Source organism: Gymnoscopelus microlampas, assembly GCF_963454915.1.
Source record: "Gymnoscopelus microlampas genome assembly, chromosome: 14".
Classification (NCBI taxonomy): domain Eukaryota; kingdom Metazoa; phylum Chordata; class Actinopteri; order Myctophiformes; family Myctophidae; genus Gymnoscopelus; species Gymnoscopelus microlampas.
This window is the reverse complement of record NC_139951.1, coordinates 49,150,960-49,174,541: the sequence shown is the minus strand read 5'-3', so window position 1 is coordinate 49,174,541 and position 23,582 is coordinate 49,150,960. Positions and strand designations below refer to the sequence as shown.

At 43.9% G+C, this 23,582-nt stretch overlaps 1 protein-coding gene across 1 annotated transcript in view; it reads left to right on the top strand.

The window, feature by feature from the left end:
* The window catches only part of tanc2b (tetratricopeptide repeat, ankyrin repeat and coiled-coil containing 2b), a 325,118-nt gene that overhangs the window by 136,058 nt on the left and 165,478 nt on the right, over positions 1 to 23,582 (top strand). Inside the window, exons 4-5 of the mRNA XM_084079120.1 lie at positions 10,776 to 10,847; positions 19,684 to 19,863. Of these exons, the coding sequence (XP_083935246.1) occupies positions 10,776 to 10,847; positions 19,684 to 19,863 (252 nt within the window). The remainder of the gene's footprint in view (positions 1 to 10,775; positions 10,848 to 19,683; positions 19,864 to 23,582) is intronic.

Sequence of the window (23,582 nt, the reverse complement as noted above, 5' to 3'; positions counted from 1 at the left end):
CCATACCGCCCCAGCCCTAGTATACACGTGGTGACATTTGCCCCCCCCCCCCCCCCCCCCCCCCCTGTGAATGGTTATGTTATGGGGTTTTCCCTCTATTGTCACAGCGGTCATTTGTATTGCTTTGTGCCGCTATAGTCACAACAAAGGTTGACCTCCATCTGAGCGCTGTGCTGGTTTACTACAGTGGGTCAGTTTGTTCTTTAAACTGTGTGTGTGTGTGTGTGTGTGTGTGTGTGTGTGTGTGTGTGTGTGTGTGTGTGTGTGTGTGTGTGTGTGTGTGTGTGTGTGTGTGTGTGTGTGTGTGTGTGTGTGTGACACACAGGACAGGTGCCAGCTCTGCCTGCCGTAGCAGGAGAGAGCACTCCGGGGCAGAGATGTTACATCTTTGTCCCGCTGAACCACTTAAAGCTATAGCTGGGGTCCAGATTTTGGCCACGTTATTATAGGCTGTTATAGATGGTAAAAAAAAACACACCCTGTGTGAAGGAAGCGGTGCCTTTGGGGCGGGACTTAACTAATTTCAGTTCGTCCCTATTGGTGGTCTGAGTCCACTTACCAAATTCGTACTTAGTAGCATGCTGCAAACTGGAATAATGGCTGTTTAAAGCCCAGCCAATGGGCAGACAGGGGGGCTTAATTAATTACAGTTTGTCCCTATTGGTGGTGTAAGTCCACATACCAAATTTGGACTTGGTGGCATGCTGCAAACTGGAGTTATAGCTGTTTAAATGCCGTGCTCAAACGGACGGACATAACATACGGACGGACATACGGACGTCAAGTGTGTGTGTGCGTGTGTTCGTGTGTGCGCATGTGTGCAGTATTGGCTTGTGTGTGTGTGTGTTTGTGTGTGTGTGAAGTGGCGCATGTGTTGCTTCTTTGCCGTGTTCAAACATACGGACGGACATAACATACGGACGGACGGACGGACGGACGGACACACAGACACAGTCAAATGTAGAGCGGCTGGCACCGCTAAAAACAACAACAGCTATTTTAGCTTTTCGTCTTACAGAGAAGTGTATAGCAGTGGTTCTCAAACTTTTTCGTGTCAAGGACCCCCTCAATTATTTATATTTGACCGCGGACCCCCATCTCAGAATATGTATAGCCAGATCCTCCAAAAGCAAAGATTTGAGTTAAAAACATTCCCTTTAAAAATATACATATTCCAAAGATTTGCACACATTTGCACGATTTTTTTTCAGATCTACAAGCTCAGCGTGGCACCAAGTGGCGAGCTATGAGCTTGTATATCTGCTATTTTTGAATAGCCAAAGTATACAATAGGGTTAACGTGGTTAAAATGACTGTAATGCTATGTTAACTCATTTTGCCTGGGGACCCTATAACTAAAACGTTAGAATATGGAAATAAGATGGTTTCTGCCCGACAGCAACGATATGTTGTAAATACTGTAGACGTGGTTCATGTTTTCATAATATCAACCAGTAGTTACTTTGGTATTCATTTATAAACAGTGTTTTTCATTCTTTCTAAGCTTTTTCTTTTCTTTGACCAACATCCTGATGTTAGGGGGCTCAGCCCTTAACCCATTAAGACCTGGAACTGTCTCATTTTTAGATTTTAGCAAAAAAAAGCATTATTTTACACTTTGGGCTATTCAAAAATAGCAGATCTACAAGCTCATAGTGCGGCACCGAGTGCCGCGCTACGAGCTTGTAGATCCGCTATTTTAGAAATATCGTTATTTTTTTTGCAAAACTTGAGATTTGAGTTTCAAAAGCGAACATTTGTAACTCAAATCTTTGCTTCTGGGGGATTTAACAGTTTTTTGAAAAAACTTATGTCGCCATTATATCAGTGGTTCTTTTTTCCATGTCAAGGACCCCCAAAATGACATGTATTTAGCCACGGACCCCCATCTAAAAATATGTGTTCCAGGGACCCCCCGGAAGCAAAGATTCGAGTTTTTTTTTTTTGCTTTAAAACAATATATATATTAAAAGATTTGCACACATTCACGATTTTTCAAAAATAGCAGATCTACAAGCTCGTAGCGCGGCACTCGGTGCCGCGCTATGAGCTTGTAGATCTGCTATTTTTGAAAAGCCAAAGTGTAAAATAATGCTTTTTAGCTCAAATCAAAAAGTGACACAGATGCTTCTTCAGGGCTTCAAGGGTTAACGGCATTTTCCACATAATTGAGATATGAGGGGTTTTGAATTCCATTAAAGTATGTTCACCATGAGGTGCTTTACTGGTCAACCATGAGGCCTTCCAGCTCTGCTCTGAGTGGTGGAAAGTAACTAAGTATATTTACTCATTTTGTGGTACTTTTTCTTTGCTTGTGTGTGTTGGGTCGGCAGTGGCTCAGGGGTAGAATGGCTCAGGGGTAGAGTGAACTGGAAACCGCAAGGTTCCCTCCCCCCTCCCCCAGAGCTAGTGTGGAAGTGTCCTTGAGCAAGACACTGAACCCATAACTGCTCCCGGTGAGCAGGTTGGTGCCTTGCATGGTTTTCCTCCTCCAGTACTTGTAGCAGAGTATTTGGTATGTTGTGGTATTGCTATTTTTAGTCATACATCTGAGTAGTTCTTGAGTGTACTCCTGCACAGACCTCACTACATGAAACTATGCCAGGATATCTGGTTTCACTGTGTGTGTGTGTGTGTGTGTGTGTGTGTGTGTGTGTGTGTGTGTGTGTGTGTGTGTGTGTGTGTGTGTGGGGGGGGGGGGGGGGGTTCTGTCCTGACAGGAAGTCAGAAACATCCACTTCCTGTGTCAGTCCGGGAGAGAGAAAAGAAAACACACACACACACACACACACACACACACACACACACACACACACACACACACACACACACACACACACACACGTCTCTGTCAGGTAGAAACCTTGTATGTCCTAAACTGTTGCTGTTCAGGACATGTAAAAACAGAACATGTGTTCCAATGGCTCCTATGTAGTTATGATGTAGTTATGATGTAGTTATGATGTAGTCACCAGCTCTGTGTGTGTGTGTGTGTGTGTGTGTGTGTGTGTGTGTGTGTGTGTGTGTGTGTGTGTGTGTGTGTGTGTGTGTGTGTGTGTGTGTGTGTGTGTGTGTGTGTGTGTGTGTGTGTGTGTGTGTGTGTGTGTGTGTGTGTCCACATAAACGCTCAGTGGACAGGTGGCGCCATCTTGAGAGCTTTTCACTATTACATATCACATTCTCTTTGTAGATCATAACAACCAACATGTACGGGTCCTAGTGCTAGTTGTCTCTGTGTAGTAAGTATGCTAGTATGTTGCTCTGTGAGAGCCTCTCACGTACTGAACGCATTGATTGATTTGACGTTGTAGGTGATTTCATGTTGCAGTGTATATCCGTAAACGTCTGTGCGTGTTCGTGGGCAGTGCATCTGCGTTGGTGTGTCTGAGGGGCTTCATGCAAATGAAGGTGCCTGCCGCTCTCTCTTTTTGGTAGAGACACCTCGCCTTGTCATTGTATGGCGTTTTCATTAAGTCAGCTGGCTTTTTGGGAAAACGTGATTACATGCCGGTCAGCTGAATGTCAGGCACACGGAAATATGCTGTGTGTGTGTGTGTGTGTGTGTGTGCACGACAAAACAACCTGTGTCATCACCAAAGGGAGGACAGATGCGTGTGTGTGTGTGTGTGTGTGTGTGTGTGTGTGTGTGTGTGTGTGCACGCATGCACGCACACACACACTAGAGATGCGCGGATGGGCTTTTTCGTCACTCTAATCCGTTGGTTCTCAAAGTGGGGTCCGGGGACCCCCAGGGGTACTTGAGGGGGTTCCAGGGGGTACCCAGCTAAATGATGGACAGGAACCAAATGGACCCTTATGGGTCTGTAACTCTGAGAGTGTACAAATGGAACCAAATGGACCCTAACGGGTCCATTTGGTTCCATTTGTACACTCTCAGAGTTAGATTAACATTGATTTTACAATATGAATTGGGGTCCCAGAGATAGAAATGCCATTAAATGGGGGTCCGTAGCCTCTAATGCATGTCAAACTGGGGGTCCTTGAAATTAAAATGGTTGAGAATCACTGCTATAGAGCCGTAAAAATCTTCTCTTATGGGGGTCCCTGGCATATCTTTTCAAATGGGGGTCCGTGGGCTATTAAGTGTCAATTTGTGGGTCCTTGACATGAAAAAGTTGGAAGGACCCCTTGCCGGCAAAAGCACTGTAGTAGGCGGCTAATTTGTGCCTGATGGAAAATGACGTAATATTGAAATACTACAAACGCACGCACGCACACCGAGATGTCTTGCTTTTTAAAATATATAATAGGGCTGATAGATGTATGTCATTCATTTATTTCCCGCATTATTTCACCCGCGGTTTATCCAATATTAATTAATAATTATATTTGATAGACCCAAATCCACCCAAACTGCGCTTATCCGCGGCAACCTTGGCTAAAACCGCGATCCGCGCATCTCTAACACACACACACACACACACACACACACACACACACACACACACACACACACACACACACACACACACACACACACACACACACACACACACACACACACACACACACACACACACACACACACACACACACACACACACACACACACACACACACACACACACACACACACACACACACACACACACACACACAACACACACACACACACACAGACTCTACTTTAGTAAATTACCTGTGGAACCTTGACTCAGAGAAAGGCAATGCCATTATGATGTATGTTGCGGCACATTCTAGTCTGTGTGTTGGATGTGGGTGTGGGGGGGGGGGGGGGGGGGGCTGACTAAATGTCAGCAATGTTTTATTATCAGGCCCACATGATCCGTCAGTTTCCACACGAGCCTTACAGGGATTTAAGACATTTAAACAGTCAGTCAGCTGACCTCCTACACAGTCAGTTAAACAGTCAGTCAGTCAGTATGTACAGATAGCAGATCTACAAGCTCACGGCGCGGCACGAATTGAGGCCCCGTGAGCTTGTACGTCTGCTATTCCAATAGCAAACATATAAATGGATAAGCTGGTTCAAATGATTGTGATGCACTGTTAACTACTTTTGCTGGGGACCCCCTGGTACTCCCCCAAGGACCCCCTCGTACTCCGCCAAGGACCCCTGGTACTCCCCCCAAGGATTTTCACTTTGAGAGAGTCACACTTCACCACATCCGGTGACAGTAATGACAGTAATGATTACCAGTGGTGGAAAGTAACTAAGTACATTTACTTAAGTTCTGTACTTAAAGTACAATTTTGAAGTATTTGTACTTTACTTGAGTTGAACATGTTGTTCCAGGGACCTCCATGAAGCAAAGATTTGAGTTAGAAATGTTGTTTTAAAAAATATAGATGTATTCAAAGATTTGCACAAAACGTTCAGGATTTGCACAAAAAGTAACAGATCGACAAGCCACGAGCATTAATATCTGATATGTTTTAATAGCCCAAAGTATAAAATAAAGTTTATAGCTAGTTCCCGGTCTTAATGGCTTAACCCATTAAGACCTGAGGCCATTCTTAAAAATGTCTTCTAAATCCTAGCAGTTTTTTTTTTAAATAAATAAATAAATAATGTTCAAGATTTTTCAAAAATAGACAAAGAAATCTAAAAATATATATATTTTTTAAGTGCATAGTCCTATTTATAGGTTATTAATTTCTTCACGTGTCTCGCTAGCCAATCACAGTGCTGAATAGAGCCAGCCAATAGAGCCAGCCAATCACAGTACAGCTAGGGGTGTACTAATGTAGAGGGGTGTGCTATTATGAGCCAATCACAGTACAGCTGTGTAGGGTGTACTAATGAGGTGTCCCAACCCCACTTATAGGGGCGGCTACACCGCTCAAAAATGACACAGATGCGTTCCAGGTCTTAATGGTTTAAGTAGTTCCGTCCTTATACTTCCTCCACAACAAGCCTCCTCATTACGCGGTCGGTCAGGAGGGGCGCGTGGGAAGAAGCAGTGGGTCAGGAGGGTGGTGTGGGAAGAAGCAGCGACTGCAACGCAGCGGGAGCTCCGGGTCGTCGTTGCTCTCTGTCAGATCGTTGTTGTCGGGCAGAAACCTGGTATCTCCTACATTCTAACTCTTTATGTGTTTTCTCATAAATGAATGCCCTACTCTGTCATACTGCAGAGTCACACAGAAGTAGCAAAAACTAGCCGATCTACAAGCTCACGTGTTCAACTGTTTGTAGACACACAGGGTAGCTGTGTGAGTGGCCCAGAGAAGACATTTTCAATCGGCGATCGTCCATTTTGCAGTAGTCGCAGTTTCTATTAAACAGCGTTCAGCGCGGAGAAAAACAACACCCGAGATAATGTTTGTTGTTTGGATAATGATAATTTCCGGTGTGCTACAATGAAATGTGTCACTGTGAGAGAGGCCTACAATGAAATGTGTCACTGTGAGAGAGGCCTACAATGAAATGTGTCACTGTGAGAGAGGCCTACAATGAAATGTGTCACTGTGAGAGAGGCCTACAATGAAATGTGTCACTGTGAGGCCTACAATGAAATGTGTCACTGTGAGAGAGGCCTACAATGAAATGTGTCACTGTGAGGCCTACAATGAAATGTGTCACTGTGAGAGAGGCCTACAATGAAATGTGTCACTGTGAGGCCTACAATGAAATGTGTCACTGTGAGAGAGGCCTACAATGAAATGTGTCACTGTGAGGCCTACAATGAAATGTGTCACTGTGAGAGAGACCTACAATGAAATGTGTCACTGTGAGAGAAAAAAAAGAAAAAAAAGACCACTTCGCGTAGAACTACGCTACTGGCACGCTGGCGCTGCGCAAGTATTTAGGTTTGCGTAGAACTACGCGATTGGCACGCAATGTGTTAACAAGAGTATGTGACTAAATAATACTTTATGAATAAATAACAGTGGACCCTGATGAACGCTTCCAGACGCCACACGTTCGTCACCTGCATCTTTTTTAATTAACAACATTTAACAATACATGTTTTAACTTGAACTGAACAGAGCTGCCTTTCTATCTGTTTTAAGTTCAACAGCCTTATTTTACACTGTGAGGTTTGACAAAGGAAAGGAACGTCTTGACCTGAAATAATAACTACATCAGAACACAGTTTCTCTTTTTAGTTTTTGTTTCCAGTTTTGGAAAGTAATACATTTACTCAAGTACTGTAAAGTAGTAAAAGTAACATTTTGAGGTATTTTTTACTTTACTGGAGTATTTCCAATTTTCAGTACTTTTACTTCTACTCCACTACATCTCAGAGACAAATGCGGTAACTTAACTCCACTGCAATTATTTGAAAACTTTAGTTACTTGTTACTTTGTAGATTTTGATTATTCTTACAAAACATACATTAACCACTTTAGCCCTATATACATTTCGGCCGTTTGAAAATAGCAGATCTACAAGCTCACAATGTGTCGCAATGCGCAGGGACGTGCACAGATAGACTCTAGGTGGTACTAGAGCACCTGCCCTTTGCCCTCTTGACCAGAAGTGCCCTTTTGAAAAAAAGAAAAAAAAAGTGTTTTTTTTTCCAGTTTACAGCAGGGGTCTTCAACAGGGGGTCCGGGACCCCTAGGGGGTCCTCAGAGTTACTACAGGGGGTCCGCCAAATCTTCATGCGATATGATTTTTCTTTTTACCATAACCACTCGAAACCTAGCATCCCTTTTCTGAGGAGAACTTTAGCCGCGCTGCGAGGCGTTGTGGGCTTGTAGATCTGCTATTTTTGGCAAAAAGGTGTAGGTGTAGAGGGAAAAAAAGAGCAGACCAAGTAAACAAAAAAAAAGTATAATTTACTTGAGCACCTGCCCCTCAAAATTTCTGTGCACGCCACTGGCGATGCGACACATTGTGAGCTTGAGTACTTTTTCCACCGCTGTTTGTTTTCCTCCGTTTCCTGAGAAGTTCCGGTTTCGTGGACATACAAGGTTTTTACGAGCCGACCAGAGTGACGAGGTGTCGCCGGAACTTCTCTCTCCGTTATTAATGAGTGTTCTGTGGCGGTGTGCGGAGCGAGGAGGGACGCTGACATCACTAATGGGCCCCGGCCGTGGCATTACCACTTCACAGAGGAACAGTGGGATGGAGCAGACAGCCTAAGTGCTCCCATTATTTCCCTCCGACTGCCGTTTCAGACGTTAGTCGGCGGTAGAGTCAGGGGTCGTGCGACCTTTCGGGGGTTTTTAGATCTACTTAACCCATTAAGACCGGGAACGCATGTGTGTGTCATTTTTAGATTTCGTTGGCTATTAAAAGTGCTGCGCTATGAGCTTGTAGATCTGCTATTTTTTTTAGAAAAATCTTGAAAATGTGTGCAAATCTTTGAATGTATATATGTCTTTATACATTTCTAAAACATTTTGTTCCAGGGACCCCCCAGCAAAGAGTTGAGTTACAAATGTTCGCTTTAAAAAGTATATATTCAAAGATTTGCTCAAAGATAAAAAAATAAAAAAAAAGCAGATCTACAAGCTCATAGCGCGGCACCGAGTGCCGCGCTATGAGCTTGTAGATCTGCTATTTTTTGAATCGCCAAAATAAATCTTAAAAATCACACCCAGTGTGAAGAGAGTGGTGCCTTTGATGAGTGAATTAGTGTAACTGGTTGCATCCTTGTGTTGCAATCAGCTGCAGCTGTTGAGGTTGTGCTCAAACATACGGACGGACGGACAGACACACACACACACACACACACACACACACACACACACATACACAGTCAAATGTAGGAGTGGTTGGCACCACTCAAAAATGACACCGATGCGTTCCCGGTCTTAATGGGTTAACGGGGTTTTTTAAAACGCCGCCGGCGTGTTCTGCCGTCGCCAGACATGGCTCTTTTTTTTAACATCTTATTATTCCGTAGGATGATAATTACAATAAATGCAAAGTAGGAGTCAAAAAGGGTTTTCTGAGTGTCCTGGGGGTCACGGGCGGTAATGCACGTCACAACAACCAAAAAGTATTAATGTACCCATTTAATACACTTCCTGTGTCCTCACAAGTATAGTGTGTGTGTGTGTGTGTGTGTGTGTGTGTGTGTGTGTGTGTGTGTGTGTGTGTGTGTGTGTGTGTGTGTGTGTGTGTGTGTGTGTGTGTGTGTGTGTGTGTGTGTGTGTGTGTACAGAGCTTGTAGATGAACTATTTCCACTATCTTTTTTTATATACCATGAATTTAAAAAATAAGAATAATATTTAATATCATATTGTTTATGTCCCTCAAACGTTGTTCAAAAGGTTTGAGCCTAAATCAAGCCTCAGATATACTCATTCACACTAACTTCTCTCTGGCTTATAAAGCACTTTCACCTGCAATACCACATTGTCCTGTTTGGCACGGGGCGCTATTGAGCCAGTTTGTATGCATGTTATGTCCTGGTTCTGTGTGGAAAAAGTAAAAAAATAAAATAAGAAAAAAATAAATAAAAAATACAAATGAAAAAAAAAAAATGTTTTTTTTTTTTTTTTGTGGTTAGAACTGAAAAACGGGAGGAATTGTTCCCAGACGTGACGTAGGGTGGGGGAACAAATCTGACGGACTGTTTTCAGACCAATTTACATGAAAACCACAGATAGCCTATGAAAGCCTGCATGCTCGAAGTCGGGTATTTTTGTTGGAACAGAAGAGAGGTGGGGGAGACCAAAAACACACAAAAATGAAGAAAAAGTTAAAATTCATGGTGTAGACCCTTTAAATGTGTCAGTAATTTCTTTGTATATTTAAGTCATGTGTCATATTTGCGCTGTGCAATTTGTGATTGTGAAGCAAAAAAAAAGAAAAGAAAACATACATTAATTAATATTGTATTATTATGTTCCCAATGTTCCATGCCAAAAACACAATGAAATCATTAATTGCAATTATTAATCGTCAACTTAATAATAATAATTTATAATCGTGACAGCCCTGTGTGTGTGTGTGTGTGTGTGTGTGTGTGTGTGTGTGTGTGTGTGTGTGTGTGTGTGTGTGTGTGTGCGGTTCGCATATGTTTTCAAGGCCCGTATTGATTTTCACACCATTGATTTCCATGCAGGGTGTGTGGGTCTCAATATACCCCCCCCCCCCCCCCATATCAGGTAGACTCTGCTATTTCAGGCTGTGTTTTACTGGCTGTTAAAACACACCAGAGAGGAAAGGTGTGGATGATGCCTCTCTGGGGGGGGCCTTTACCTGACTGCATTTTGTTTACAGAACTGTATTGAGAAAAGCATACCTTTAATGGCATGCTATGCTAGCTATGATGCTATCGTACTATGATGCCAGTCATGATGATAGTCAATTTGTCAAAATATTCATGAATAGCCGAAACTACAAGCCCACAACGTGTCACATTGCAATGTGTTGTGAGCTTGTAGATCCACTATAAAAAAGAGAGGAGGAAAAAAGGGGAATAATTTGTGAAATTAGACATTTTGCATCATGAGTACTGATGCGGGCGCGTTGTGAGATTGTAGATCTGCTATTTTCAAACATCTTAGTACTTTTACTTTTGGTACTCTAAGTACATTTTGATACCAATACTTTTTTACTTTTACTCAAGTAATTTTTGAATTCCGGACTTGTAACAGAGTACTTCTACATTGCAGTATTGGTACTTTTACTTAAGTAAAACATTCGAGTACTTTTTCCACCACTGCCGCTGTGCGTGGTCAGGTCTCACGCCTGGCTGATGGGAGAGGAGGAGTTAGCCATGTCCGCCATACCGCCAAAAGAACCGTCACTCCCACACCTCCGCTAAACCCCTACCTCTCTCTCTCTCTCTCTCTCTCTCTCTCTGTGTGTGTGTGTGTGGTCTGTAGATGGAGGGAGTGAGGAGCTGGCTGACCCCCGCTCGCCCGGTTTAGACCCTCACCTGAGCCACGCCGGACAAGGTAAGACACAACTGTGTATGAGCTTGTAGATCTGCTATTTTTTAATAGCCAAAGTGTAAAATAATGCTTTTTTTGCTCAAATGAAAAAGTGACACAGATGCGTTCCAGGTCTTAATGGATTAATTAATACTTGGCAGAGAATGTGTTAGAGGCAGCGGGTCACGTGATCGCAAAAAAAAAAAAAAAACTCTTTGTTGTTCGATTTGGAAGAATGGCCTTTTCTATTTCTGTTGCTTTTTGGTGAAAACAAGCCACTTTCAACCGCCCATAACAATGGAATGGAACACCGAGGTGGCACAACTTTATTTCTCCGATTCTACGAGACCCCCCCTATACGTCTTTTAGAGCTGTCGGCGGGCAGGTGGATCGTTGTGAAGGATAATTTTCTATGATTGTTCAAAGGTTAAAAGAAAACACTGGAAAATGGCTGGCAGTGGCTTTAGCAAATGATGTTTTATTTGTGGCAGTCATAAAGGTTTTATTGACTTTATTAGCATCCCCATTAGCTTTGTGCATAACAGCAGCTAATCCTCCTGGGGTCCACACATAACGTAATGGGTCCACCCATAACATAAAACATGACATTCAATACACCAGCTAATGGTCCTGGGGTCCACCCATACCAGAAAAACATTCCACAAGACATTACAGAACAATGATATTAAAAAACATTACAATGTCAATTGTCTCTGCTGAGCGAGACGAAAAAAGGACGCTTCACCGGCGCGTTTCAATGTTGTAGCGCCCTGCTTCTGTTTTTTTTGTCTTCACGCCGTTTGGTGCGCCCCCCATGGTTGGTACGCGCCCCCCATGGTTGGTGCCCTGTGCTGCGCTGATTATATCCGCCAGATTGGGACGTTCACGGCATATTTTGCACCATCACGGTGCGTTCGTCAACGGTAACGCGTTCCTGTAACACAGGCAGCAGCGTGCTGCGTGCGAGTCACGCGACTGACTGTGTCTGTGTGTCAGGATTCGAGGCCACACTCACACAATCACGTGCAGCATGCTGCCCCCTCCCCCTCCGCCTAATGGCTGTGTATGGGGCCGACTCGTGCTTTAGCGTGATTGTGTGAGTGTGGCTTCAGGAAGTAAATTCCTGTCCCAGCGGTCTCAGCTGTTTGTTCCCTTCGTCTGATGTGCCGCGCAGCATGCATTTTGATGACGCATGCGCACCAGCGCACCAGTTATGTGCACCCCTGATCATATACAACTTAATAATTTTACAAATGCCTACCTTCAATTCTATTAAAGTAAAAACAAACTAAAGACAAATAGATAGATGAAATATACACATTATGGACTGTGGTTTATGAATCTGTGCCAGCGTTTCGTCTTTCCGTCTTTTTTCCCCGTCTTTTTTTGCCAGTTCCCACCTGATGTTGTGTGGGAGTTCAGACTGCTCCACACCGTACTGAATAACTGCTAGCTTACATAACGTCTTAAGACTAGGACATACGTCTAAGATGTGTGCGTTGTTTCCTCCAAGGACGATGACACGATCTCCCATCATGCAACAGCACTTACATTGCATCCTCGGAGGGCCTTTCCCCTTGGGCTCAACCTTCTTCCAGGAGAAGGTCCCTGGACTGAATCTCCACAGATCATTGAAGGTCTGGTTATCGTTGTAGCCACCAAATATGTACAGCTCTCCATTGTAGGCAAAGGCTGAATGACGCCTGCGTCCTTCTGGAGGAAGCTGTGTAGAAGGTGTGTTCAACCAGCTGTTGGTCTCTGTGTCAAACACTCTGAGGGTGTTGCAGCCCCGCTGGTATTGCCTCCAGCCCCCAAATACAAACATCTTTTTCCCGATGATGGTAGAAGAGTGATCGGATGAAGCAGGTGGTGCAATGTGTCTGGTGTTAATTAAAGACCAGACCATTGCGCTGGTGTCCAACTTGTAGATGTAATTAGTTGCTCCAGTCAGCATCAGCTGGGTCCTTCCTCCATGGACATACATGACCTTCCCCAAGACACAGGCTGAGTGGCCCCACCTTGCCTCTGGAACGGTCCCAGAAACCTCGGGTTTAAACTGTCTGTGGGTGTCGGCATCAAATGCATAAAGCACGTTGCAGCGAGAACACCCTCCCCAGATGTAGATGATACCTTCTATCAGCACAGCTGTGTGGCTGTGTTTTCCTCTTCGTTTGTTTCTTCCAGTTGTCACTAGGGTTAAGTTCATCCAGCGCAAAGTCACTGTGTTGAAAACATTCACATTAATCTGACCCATGGAGCCATGATAGACCTTACAGGAGTACACATTGTGCTCCACTACAACGGCAGAACGATGGCATCGTTCTGCTCCTCCACTAAGATACAGCCAGCAGAACATCTCTCACACTAAACAGTTGAAGTCTTGCTCTGTAAGAGGGCCCTAATGTGTGGGCTGTCCTTATATTGGTTCAATGGCACAAATGTCTCACGAAGTTTGACAAATCCACAAAGCCGATGAGGTGGGTCGGTAAATCAAGGAAACCGATGACGGTTGATAGAGAATTGATTTTCCAGCGTAATCCCAGTCCAGGCAGGTTGTGGTAATCCTCACAGCTGACACTCTGGTCAGCAGGGTTGACAAACTAATCTTCTGAAGTTTCACAAAGCAGCTTGGATTGTTGTTAAAAGTTGCTGAAGGGGCTGAAGGAGGCACGGTGGCACAGCTCGGTGGCCCAGTCGGTAGCGCAGTCACTTTACAGCTAGAAGGTCTTTGGTTCGATTCCCGCCGGGGGCGCTGTGGGCGCTGGGGGGCGTGTCCTCTCCTCCGTATCATCAGTGCCCATACCCTAGGTGGGGTTGGTGAAAGGGCCTATTTGTGTGGAGTTTGCATGTTCTCCCTGTGTTCCCTAGGGTATGTACCCTCACAACAAAACCTACAGTAATCCTGGTCTCTATACTGCCTCCCCCTGGTCAGCTGGGGCGCCTGATGGAGGGGGAAGGAACTGGTTGGAATAACGTGTTCCTTCCACACGCTATGTCGTCCTACCGGGGAAACTCCCCCCTGTCAGGTGATAAGAAGCTACGTCCTACCGGGGAAACTCCCCCCTGTCAGGTGATAAGAAGCGGTCTGCTCACTCCTCATGCATTGAAGGAAGTACGAGCTGAGTTTGTGGCTCTCCCCAGGCTGGCAGAGGGAGAGTAGCGCCCAGGATTACAGCTTAGGCAATTGGCACTGGGTGAAAAAAAAATGGGTTACAATAGTTAAATAGTGGGATTAAAAAACAAAGTATTAAGAAGAGTATTTCCAATGGTCAGAGTCAATGGCAAAGTGAGGGTCAGTATAGGGGTGTGATAATTGGGGGAAGTGGGTGTATGGCTGCTGCAGCAGTGGTTTGGCCTACCCGCCCTGGCAGGACAAACTTGTTTTAGTCACTCTGGGTACATCTGATTAGCTCGCCATCATGCTCTTCATTTCATCACGGGGAAAACCCTGGCCTGTACGTATAAAAGGCCAAATGAATACAAAATATTATATTCAAATTCATTGTTGATTGATTGTTCAAAGGTTAGAGAAAACACTCGAAAATGGCTGGCAGTTGCTTTAGCAAATGATGTTTTATTTGTGGCAGTCATAAAGGGTTTATTACATTTATTAGCATCCCCATTAGCTTTGTGCATAACACCAGCTAATCCTCCTGGGGTCCACACATAACATAATGGGTCCACCCATAACATAATGGGTCCACACATAACATAATGGGTCCACACATAGCATAAAAACATGACATTCATAACACCAGCTAATGGTCCTGGGGTCCACACACAACATAAAAACATTCCACAAGACATTACAGAACAGTGATATTAAAAACATTACAATGTCAATTTTCCTTCAAACCGTGACATCCATTCATATCATCCATCATATACAACTTATTTTCTGATTCCCCATTTCCTTGGGAATACACCAAAATAATAGTAATACTAATATTTTTGCCAGACCCAGAGGGTCGGCCTACATGAGGCTTTGTCTGTCCCTCTTTCGTCCCTCTATTGTCCTTCTTTTCCTCTGCACACACGTCATGCGAAGTCTAGCCATTCAGATGTCAACAACTAGGGGTCTGGCAGTACCAGATCTCCTGGTCCTAGTTTACAAATGCCTACCTTCAATTCTATTAAAGTAAAAACAAGCTAAAGACAAATAAATAGATGAAATAAAATAAAAGGTTAATGGTTCCACTGTAAAATAAAGATACATTATGGACTGTGGTTTATGAATCTGTGCCAGTGTTTCGTCTTTCCTTCTTTTTTTCATATTTTCTGTTGTGGTTGGTATTTTGCCAGTTCCCACCTGACATCGTGTGGGAGTTCAGACTGCTCCACACCGTACTGAATAACTGCTAGCTTACATAACGTCTTAAGACTAGGACATACGTCTAAGATGTGTGCGTTGTTTCCTCCAAGGACGATGACACAATCTCCCATCATGCAACAGCACAAGTACTCACATTGCATCCTCGGAGGGCCTTTCCCCTTGGGCTCAACCTTCTTCCAGGAGAAGGTCCCTGGACTGAATCTCCACAGATCATTGAAGATCTTGTAACAGCCGATGCCACCAAATATGTACAGCTCTCCATTGTAGGCAAAGGCTGAATGACTCCTGCGTCCTTCTGGAAGAAGCTGTGCAGAAGGTGTGTTCAGCCAGCAGTCGGTCTCTGTGTCAAACACTCTGATGGCGTTGTAGTAGACCCACTGGTTCCCGTCGTACCATCGGCCTCCAAATACAAACATCTTTGTCCCGATGATGGTGGAAGAGTGATCGGATGAAGCAGGTGGTGCAATGTGTCTGGTGTTAATTAAAGACCAGACCACTGTGCTGGTGTCCAGCTGGTAGATGTCATTAGTGCATCCAGTCAGCTTGTGCTGGGTCCTTCCTCCATGGACATACATGACCTTCCCCAAGACACAGGCTGAGTGGCCCCACCTTGCTGCTGGAACGGTCCCAGAAACCTCGGGTTTAAACTGTCTGTGGGTGTCGGCATCGAATGCATAGAGCACGTTGCAAAGAGAACACCCTCCCCAGATGTAGATGATACCGTTTATCAGCACAACTGTGTGGCTGTGTTTTCCGTTTTGGTTGTTTCTTCCATTTGTCACTGGGGTTAAGTTCATCCAGCGCAAAGCCACTGTGTTGAATACATTCACATCAATCTGACCCATGGAGCCATGATAGACCTTACAGGAGTACACATTGTGCTCCACTACAACGGCAGAACGATGGCATTGTTCTGTTCCTCCACTAAGATACAGCCAGCAGAACATCTCTCACACTAAACAGTTGAAGTCTTGCTCTGTAAGAGGGTCCTAATTTGTGGGCTGTCCTTATATTGGTTCAATGGCACAAATGTCTCACAAAGTTTGACAAATCCACAAAGCCGATGAGGTGGGTGGGTAAATCAAGGAAACCGATGACGGTTGATGGAGAATTGATTCTCCAGCGTAATCCCAGTCCAGGCAGGTTGTGGTAATCCTCACAGCTGACACTCTGGTCAGCAGGGTTGACAAACTAATCTTCTGAAGTTTCTCAAAGCAGCTTGGATTGTTGCGAACGCGGAAGGAGGCGCGGCGAAGCCGCGCCTCCGACCAAGTGGAGCATACTATGACACTCGGCTCGGCTTGTGTGTCTGTCTGTGTGCAGTATGTGTGCAGCCGCGCCCCCATGTCACTCACGCTCTCATTGGCTGCCCCCATGTGAGTCACGCTCTCATTGCCTGCATGCACTACAGTGTGGCTGAAATTCGCCTGTGCCCCTGGGTGACTAATTACACTCCTCTGAGAAAAATATAGCAGCGACAGTCAAAAATAACACATCTACAAGCATCTACACGAGTTCATCTATTGGGATATCTAAGAATTCCATGTCATTTGTGCATATTTCAGGCCGGATGCTCATTCCTTTCTATTCTTCTTATTGTTATTTTCGAGCTGCGTTCGCTTCCAGCGTTCGCGCGTCTTACTTGTTTAGCAGACGCTTTTATCCAAAGCGACTTACAATAAGTGCATTCAACATAGGTAGGGAACGAAGCTACTAATCACCAGAGGTCTTAAGTGCATTTCCTGTAAAAACAAGCAACCAAGAGTATACTTAGCGCTAAGGTAAAAGTGCAATATATCAGCTACCTACTTTCATAAACACATGAGATAAAATGGGATGGTGAAAGGGTAAATGGTAAATGGTAAATGGTGCATTTATATAGCGCTTCTATCCGAAGCGCTTTACATTGATTGTGCCATTAACCCATTCACACACACATTCATACACCAATGGCGGAGGAAACCATGCAAGGCACCAACCTGCTCATCGGGAGCAATTAGGGGTTCAGCGTCTTGCTCAAGGACACTTCGACACTAACTCTAGGGGAGCGCCCCAGCCCGGGATCGAACTGGGAACCTTGCGGTTTTCCAGTTCACTCTACCCGGCCACTCTACCCCTGAGCCACTGCCTTTTTGTGTGGAGTTTGCATGTTCTCCCCATGTCCCCTAGGGTAGGTACCCTCACAAAAAACCTACGGTAATCCTGGTCTCTATACTGCCTCCCCCTGGTCAGCCGGGGCGCCTGATGGAGGGGAAGGGAACTGGTTGGAATAACGTGTTCCTTCCACGCGCTACGTCCTACCGGGGAAACTCCCCCCTGTCAGGTGATAAGAAGTGGCCTGCTCACTCCTCATGCATTGAAGGAAGTATGAGCTGAGTTTGGGGCTCTTTCCAGGCTGGCAGAGGGAGAGTAGCGCCCAGGATTACAGCTTAGGCAATTATACATCTGATTAGCGCGCCATCATGCTCTTCATTTCATCACGGGGAAAAACCCTGGCCTGTACGTATAAAAGGCCAAATTAATACAAAATAACCAAATTCAACAAACAAGCTTAAAGTTAGGGTACGTGATTTTCTTTGGTTAAAATAAGTGTTAAATAGGTCTATATTGTGATAGTACTCATAGAGTGTTTGTTCAGTAAAAGGAGTCTCCTTGTCTCTCCAGCTCTTTAATAAAACAGAAAATGCATTTTCGTTTCAGTTTCATTTCCAATTTTATCCAATCAGGATAGAGAACTCAATCAGGATATAGATTAAACAAGTTAAACTGGAAGTGATGACCCTAAGAAATGAGCAGGCAAAACTATAAAAATTAAGCTTAAAAATGGGTACTTTCTCCTGATTGGCTGAGATTTTGACACCTACCGGAAAATGTATTTTCTGTTTATTAAAGAGCTGGAGAGACGGGGAGACTCCTGTTACTGAACAAACACTCTATAGCAATGATTGTGCTTTAACCTTTTAGCAAAATACTTTTTGTTTTAACCCAAAAATATCACTTACCCTACCTTTAACCAAATTCAACAAACAAGCTTACCTACACGGTCATAACCAGTAAGACTCCCTAATCGGGAGATAAGCGACCGTAGGTCACATGTATACAGAAGAGGGCTGTAACGGCGATTGGTTCCTAGTTGTGTGGGCAATGGATAGTTTTGTTTGGTGGTCTAAATGTGGGGTTAGCTGTGACATGGTGGCGTTTATGTGGGCAGAAAACGTGTAATGTGTAGCTGTTGCAAATGGGTAACAGAGTGAATGCTGAGAAATACGACTGAGTTACGGCATTTTATGTGAGCTGCAGTGGCAGGGGGTCCTCCACTGGGGGCGCCACCACTTTTGCATCCGTTCTGGAGCACCAGGAGTGGGTGGTCCCCGGGAATGCCCCGTGAGCAGCCCCGTTGGGGTGGTCATTTGGTCATTTGTCCACATGTGCTCATTTTTTACACTTGGGGGTCCCCGAGGCAGCTGGGGGTCCCTGGAGCTCCAGGGGTCCTTGGAGGGTGTAGTTTGGCAGGTAAGGAGTGTGTGTGCAAAATGTGGCATGGATCGGGGCAATGGGTGCGGAGATATGAGCAGGGCAAAAGTGTGACGTGTGTGACGGAGTGACGGAGTGACGGACGGACACCTGGAGCAGCTTTCTGTAGTAAGTGCGACCTACAGTACGGTCGCAATTAAACAAAAAGACCAGCTTATCTACAAGACTCTTACATTCCAGCCAAAAACAAACATCAAATCAAACAATTTGAACTCATACTCACTCACCGATTCAATCAATAGCTTGCATTAGTAGTGGTAGTAACATTAGTTCTCAAATATTTTACTTTGTAGTCAGTGATGGAAACTAACTAAGTACATTTACTTAAGTACTGTACTTAAGTAAAATGTTGAGGTATTTGTACTTTACTTGAGTATTTCCAGTTTCCAATACTTTCACTTTTACTCCACTACATCTCAGAGGCAAATATTGTACTTTTACTCCACTACAATTATTTGAAAACTTTAGTTACTAGTTACTTTTCAGATATAAATGATTACATTATAAAACATACATTAACCACCATAAGCCCTATCTTATACCTAGGCTATTTGAAAATAGCCGATCTACAAGCTCACAACTTGAGCAACTTGTTGTGAGCTTGTAGATCGGCTATTTTCAAATATTTAGTACTTTTACTTTTGATACTTTAAGTACATTTTGATGCCAATACTTTGGTACTTTTACTCATGTCAATTTTGAATTCTGGACTTTTACTTGTAACAGAGTATTTCTATATTGCAGTATTGGTACTTTTACTTAAGTAAAGAATTTGAGTACTTTTTCCACCACTGTTTGTACCCCCATAACTTTCAGAGTTACACACCTGTGTAAGGGTCCGTATGGACCCCCCCTCAAGGAACCCTGAGGGTCCCTGGACCCCAGTTTGAGAACCACTGCAACAACAACAAACAAAAAAAAAGCGATTATTCAAAATTCCGCGGTGCTCTGTTGTCTCATACGTGTCTGTTCCCTGTCCCTCCACGCCTGCAGGTGGCAGCATAGACAGCGACTGTGCCTTTGAGGGCGACTACGGCGTGCCGCAGCTGTCCGTGACGGAGGGCATGCAGCACATCCGCATCATGGAGGGCGTGTCGCGCTCGCTGCCGTCGTCGCCGCTGCTCAGCCACCAGGCCATCGCCGTGCGACTGCAGCCCGTCAAGAAGATCACAGGTAAAGTACCCGTCCTATGAGAACACCTGGCAGGTCGCTCAGAAGAACCAGAGCCATTAACCCATTAAGACCTGGAACTGTCTCATTTTTAGATTTGAGTTAAAAAGCATTATTTTACACTTTGGGCTATTCAAAAATAGCAGATCATAGCAGATCATAGCGCTCATAGCGCGGCACCGAGTGCCGCGCTATGAGCTTGTAGATCTGCTATTTTTGAAAAATCGTGAAAATGTGTGCAAATCTTTGAATATATATATTTTTAAAGCAAACATTTATAACTCAAATCTTTGCTTCTGGGGGGTCCCTGGAACAAAATATTTTGATTGTGGTCCGCGGGCAAATACATATCATTTTGGGGGTCCTTGACAAAAAGATTTGAGCACCACTGATATAGAAACATACGTTTTTCAGAAAACTGTTGGGATTTAGGAGACATGTAGAATCGGCTTCAGGTCTCAATGGGTTAACAACAGACGTATACTGGGGGAGTTTGGGCACGTTTTTGTGGGGGTCGTTACCAAGGGCCAAGGCTTGGATATCTACGACGAGGCCAACACGGAAGCTTATGAATGGCCAGAGTGAGGCGCTGTTTTACCCTGCGCCGACCTGCGGTGTCAGAAAGAATTTATTTTAACGCAAGTGAATGGGTTTTTTGACAAACTTTAGACTAGATTTTCTTACCGTAATAAAAATTGTCATAAATTCTATATGCTTCCAGTCGCTAGTTTAAAGTCTCCTTTCAATCATCATGATATGCGTTTTGCTAAATTATCGTCCCATTTATTCTAAAATTGACGATAAAGTAGGCTATGCTCCAGGAGGGGCGGGATGATTTGATTGACAACCTACACAACCAATAGCATTCATTCCCCGCCCTGCTCTTGATTGACAAGCTACCCAACCAATAGCATTTTTGGGGGTTGTTTTCCGGTTCGCTGGTCACGTGTCTGGTCTCAACCAATAGCGTTTGAGTTCCGGCGTGGCCAACTGTATATATTAACGATGGAGGAATGCACGTTTCTGAACTATCGGCTTCATTTTCGTTCTGTAGAAAGCAGGGGAGTGGCTTTGTCCATTCTTTTTTACAGTCTATGGTCGTTACCCACACATTCAGCACTCACTAGCAGTGGTGGAAAGTAGTCTGGGAGGGTTAGCGTCGGAGCTTGGACAGCAGGGGCGCGGCCACTGCGTTGTGATTCAAATCAACAGCCAATGAAGAAAAGGGGGCGGGATCCACATGCAGTGGGTGTTGCATCTAAATAGGATCGACGGGAAGCAATTTCCCCTTGAGAAATTTCGGCCGCCATTGTTGTGTACTGCTGTTTGCCTCTCGTCGGACTTTTTAGACGAGTTGCACAGCTCTCAGACCGGTAAGAGGCGTGTCCGCTCAGATTCAGAGCGTAAGGTACATCCCGCCCACAAATACCAGGGCTCTGGCCCAGAAGTTCCTCGCCAGAGCTGGCGATAACTTCTGGGAACTCAGATTAGGTGGAAAGTAACTATTTATTTGTACTTGTAGGTATTTGTACTTTACTTGAGTATTTCCAATTTCCAATACTTTTACTTCTCTACTCTCCACTACATCTCAGAGGCAAATATTGTACTTTTACTCCACTACATTTACTTGAAAACTTTAGTTACTATGTAGTGCGACGCATTGTGAGCGCAACCATAAAACCATGAAATGTCTTTTAGTTCTACTGGACCTCTTCTCCATAGATATATATAAAGGCTAGATGGCTCAAGGGGGCGGCGCAAGCGTAGCTCAACCGCGGCCATCTTGCAACAGTCACTCATAACATTATGTCTATGGTGCATGTACTTTGAAATAACCACAGCGTGCTCAATCTTCATCCGATTTTCAAACTGTTTGGTGTGTTGTAAACACCAAAGATGTAGTTATGATACTGCATACTCATAATTATAATCATGTTTTTTTTTTTTAAATAACATTAAGTATGCAGTATCATAACTACATCTTTGGTGTTTACAACACACCAAACAGTTTGAAAATCGGATGAAGATTGAGCACGCTATGGTTATTTCAATCATATATGGCCATAGACATAATGTTATGAATGACTGTTGCAAGATGGCCGCCATGTGGCAACGTCGTACTCCATTGGCCAGCAGCGCGGGTGAGTCATCTAGCCTTTATATATATATCTATGCTCTTCTCCACTAGTCCCTCAGTAACATGGTAGTCTAGTTTTTATTTGTTGTCGAAATTGTCAACATATTTAGTCTTAGTTTTAATCATCATAGCTTAGTCTTTATTTCGTTTTTATTTATTTTTGGTCGGTGAAAAAAGGTGGTGGACGAACATTTTTCGTCGGAGTGGACAGAATCAACACTTCTTCCATAGCTCTGGTCCAGAGCATTTTTTAGCCAGTTCTCTTCAACCATCTGCCAGGAAGTGTGTATTTTCTCATTGACTGTAGAGTGTGATGTCTAGACTGTGGTAAAAGAATAAAGACTATCATTTCACTTCTCACTGAAACACTTATGATGTTGACAGACTATTGTCTGTGGTGGGAAGGACGCCTCTCAGAACAACCAGCTTTTTTTTTTTTTGTGTAAAATCCACTTTTTGCCCAGACAATAAAACATGTCCGCCAGACAGAGAAACTTTGATTAAAGTTGAAGTTTATTTTGGTCATAATAAGCCATATGCACGTAAGACATTTCATACATTAAAAACAAACACAAAGCAGCACAAGACTGCTAGACCGAGAAGGTGTAGACTGAAGCCTTAGCTCATTGTGCCTACTGCCTACCTGACCTTCTGCTTTAAATAAGCTGTTTAGAACAATTACAGAATAATCAATCAATTGAAACAAAGACAATATTTCTACAATTTAAACGTATATTATATTATCTCTGCTGTCCAGCGCGAAACTGCTAACTCCAAAACGCTCATTGTTCAGGAAACGAAAAAACAAAATATACGTTTTTCAGAAAATGAAGAAAACCTTATATTTTTAAAACAAAGCAATACTGCCTCATCAAAGTTGGTATAGTGACTTTATATATTGTGAGATACTTGCATGTGTCATTATATTATCAACACTTTACCCAAATCGCAGGTAAATCAACACTTTACCCAGCGCAATTGGAGTTAGTAGTTTCAGACGAGCAGAAATCAAGCTGAAATGGAGTTAGGTGTCCAAACAACAGTAGCTCCACTCGCTGCTGAGAGAGAGGTTTCAAAAGGGTACAGATTCCCAAAAGCTAACAATGGATCTCCAAGCTCACAATGCATCACAACAACGTGTGAATTAATGCCCTGATGCTTCATGACACTTATTATATAGGCCTACAACAATAAACAGGACTTTAAATATTACAATAACTTCTGCTAAGAGGTAGTAGAACACTAGCGCGACAGAAATGCTATGAACGTCTTTCTTCTTGTCACATTGCTCTCCTCATTAAACACTTCATAGATTTTAGAAATATAATTACTTGTTTTCATAACATTAGCGTCAGTGCTAAGTTTGATAAACAGGTACACTGCATAGTTTTAACAGACTACGGGGAGTCTGTTTACGTGTTCCTCCTCCTCGTTCACTGCGCAACGCGCACTGCTAATGCTGATAGCAGCACTGTGTAGAGGAGAGGGGGGAGTTGTTTGTTTTTGACGGACAGTTTGAGGATCCAATGGAGTTGGGAGTTTTCGTCTGAGGCGCTTTTTAATACTTTTCATTGGTTCAAATGTT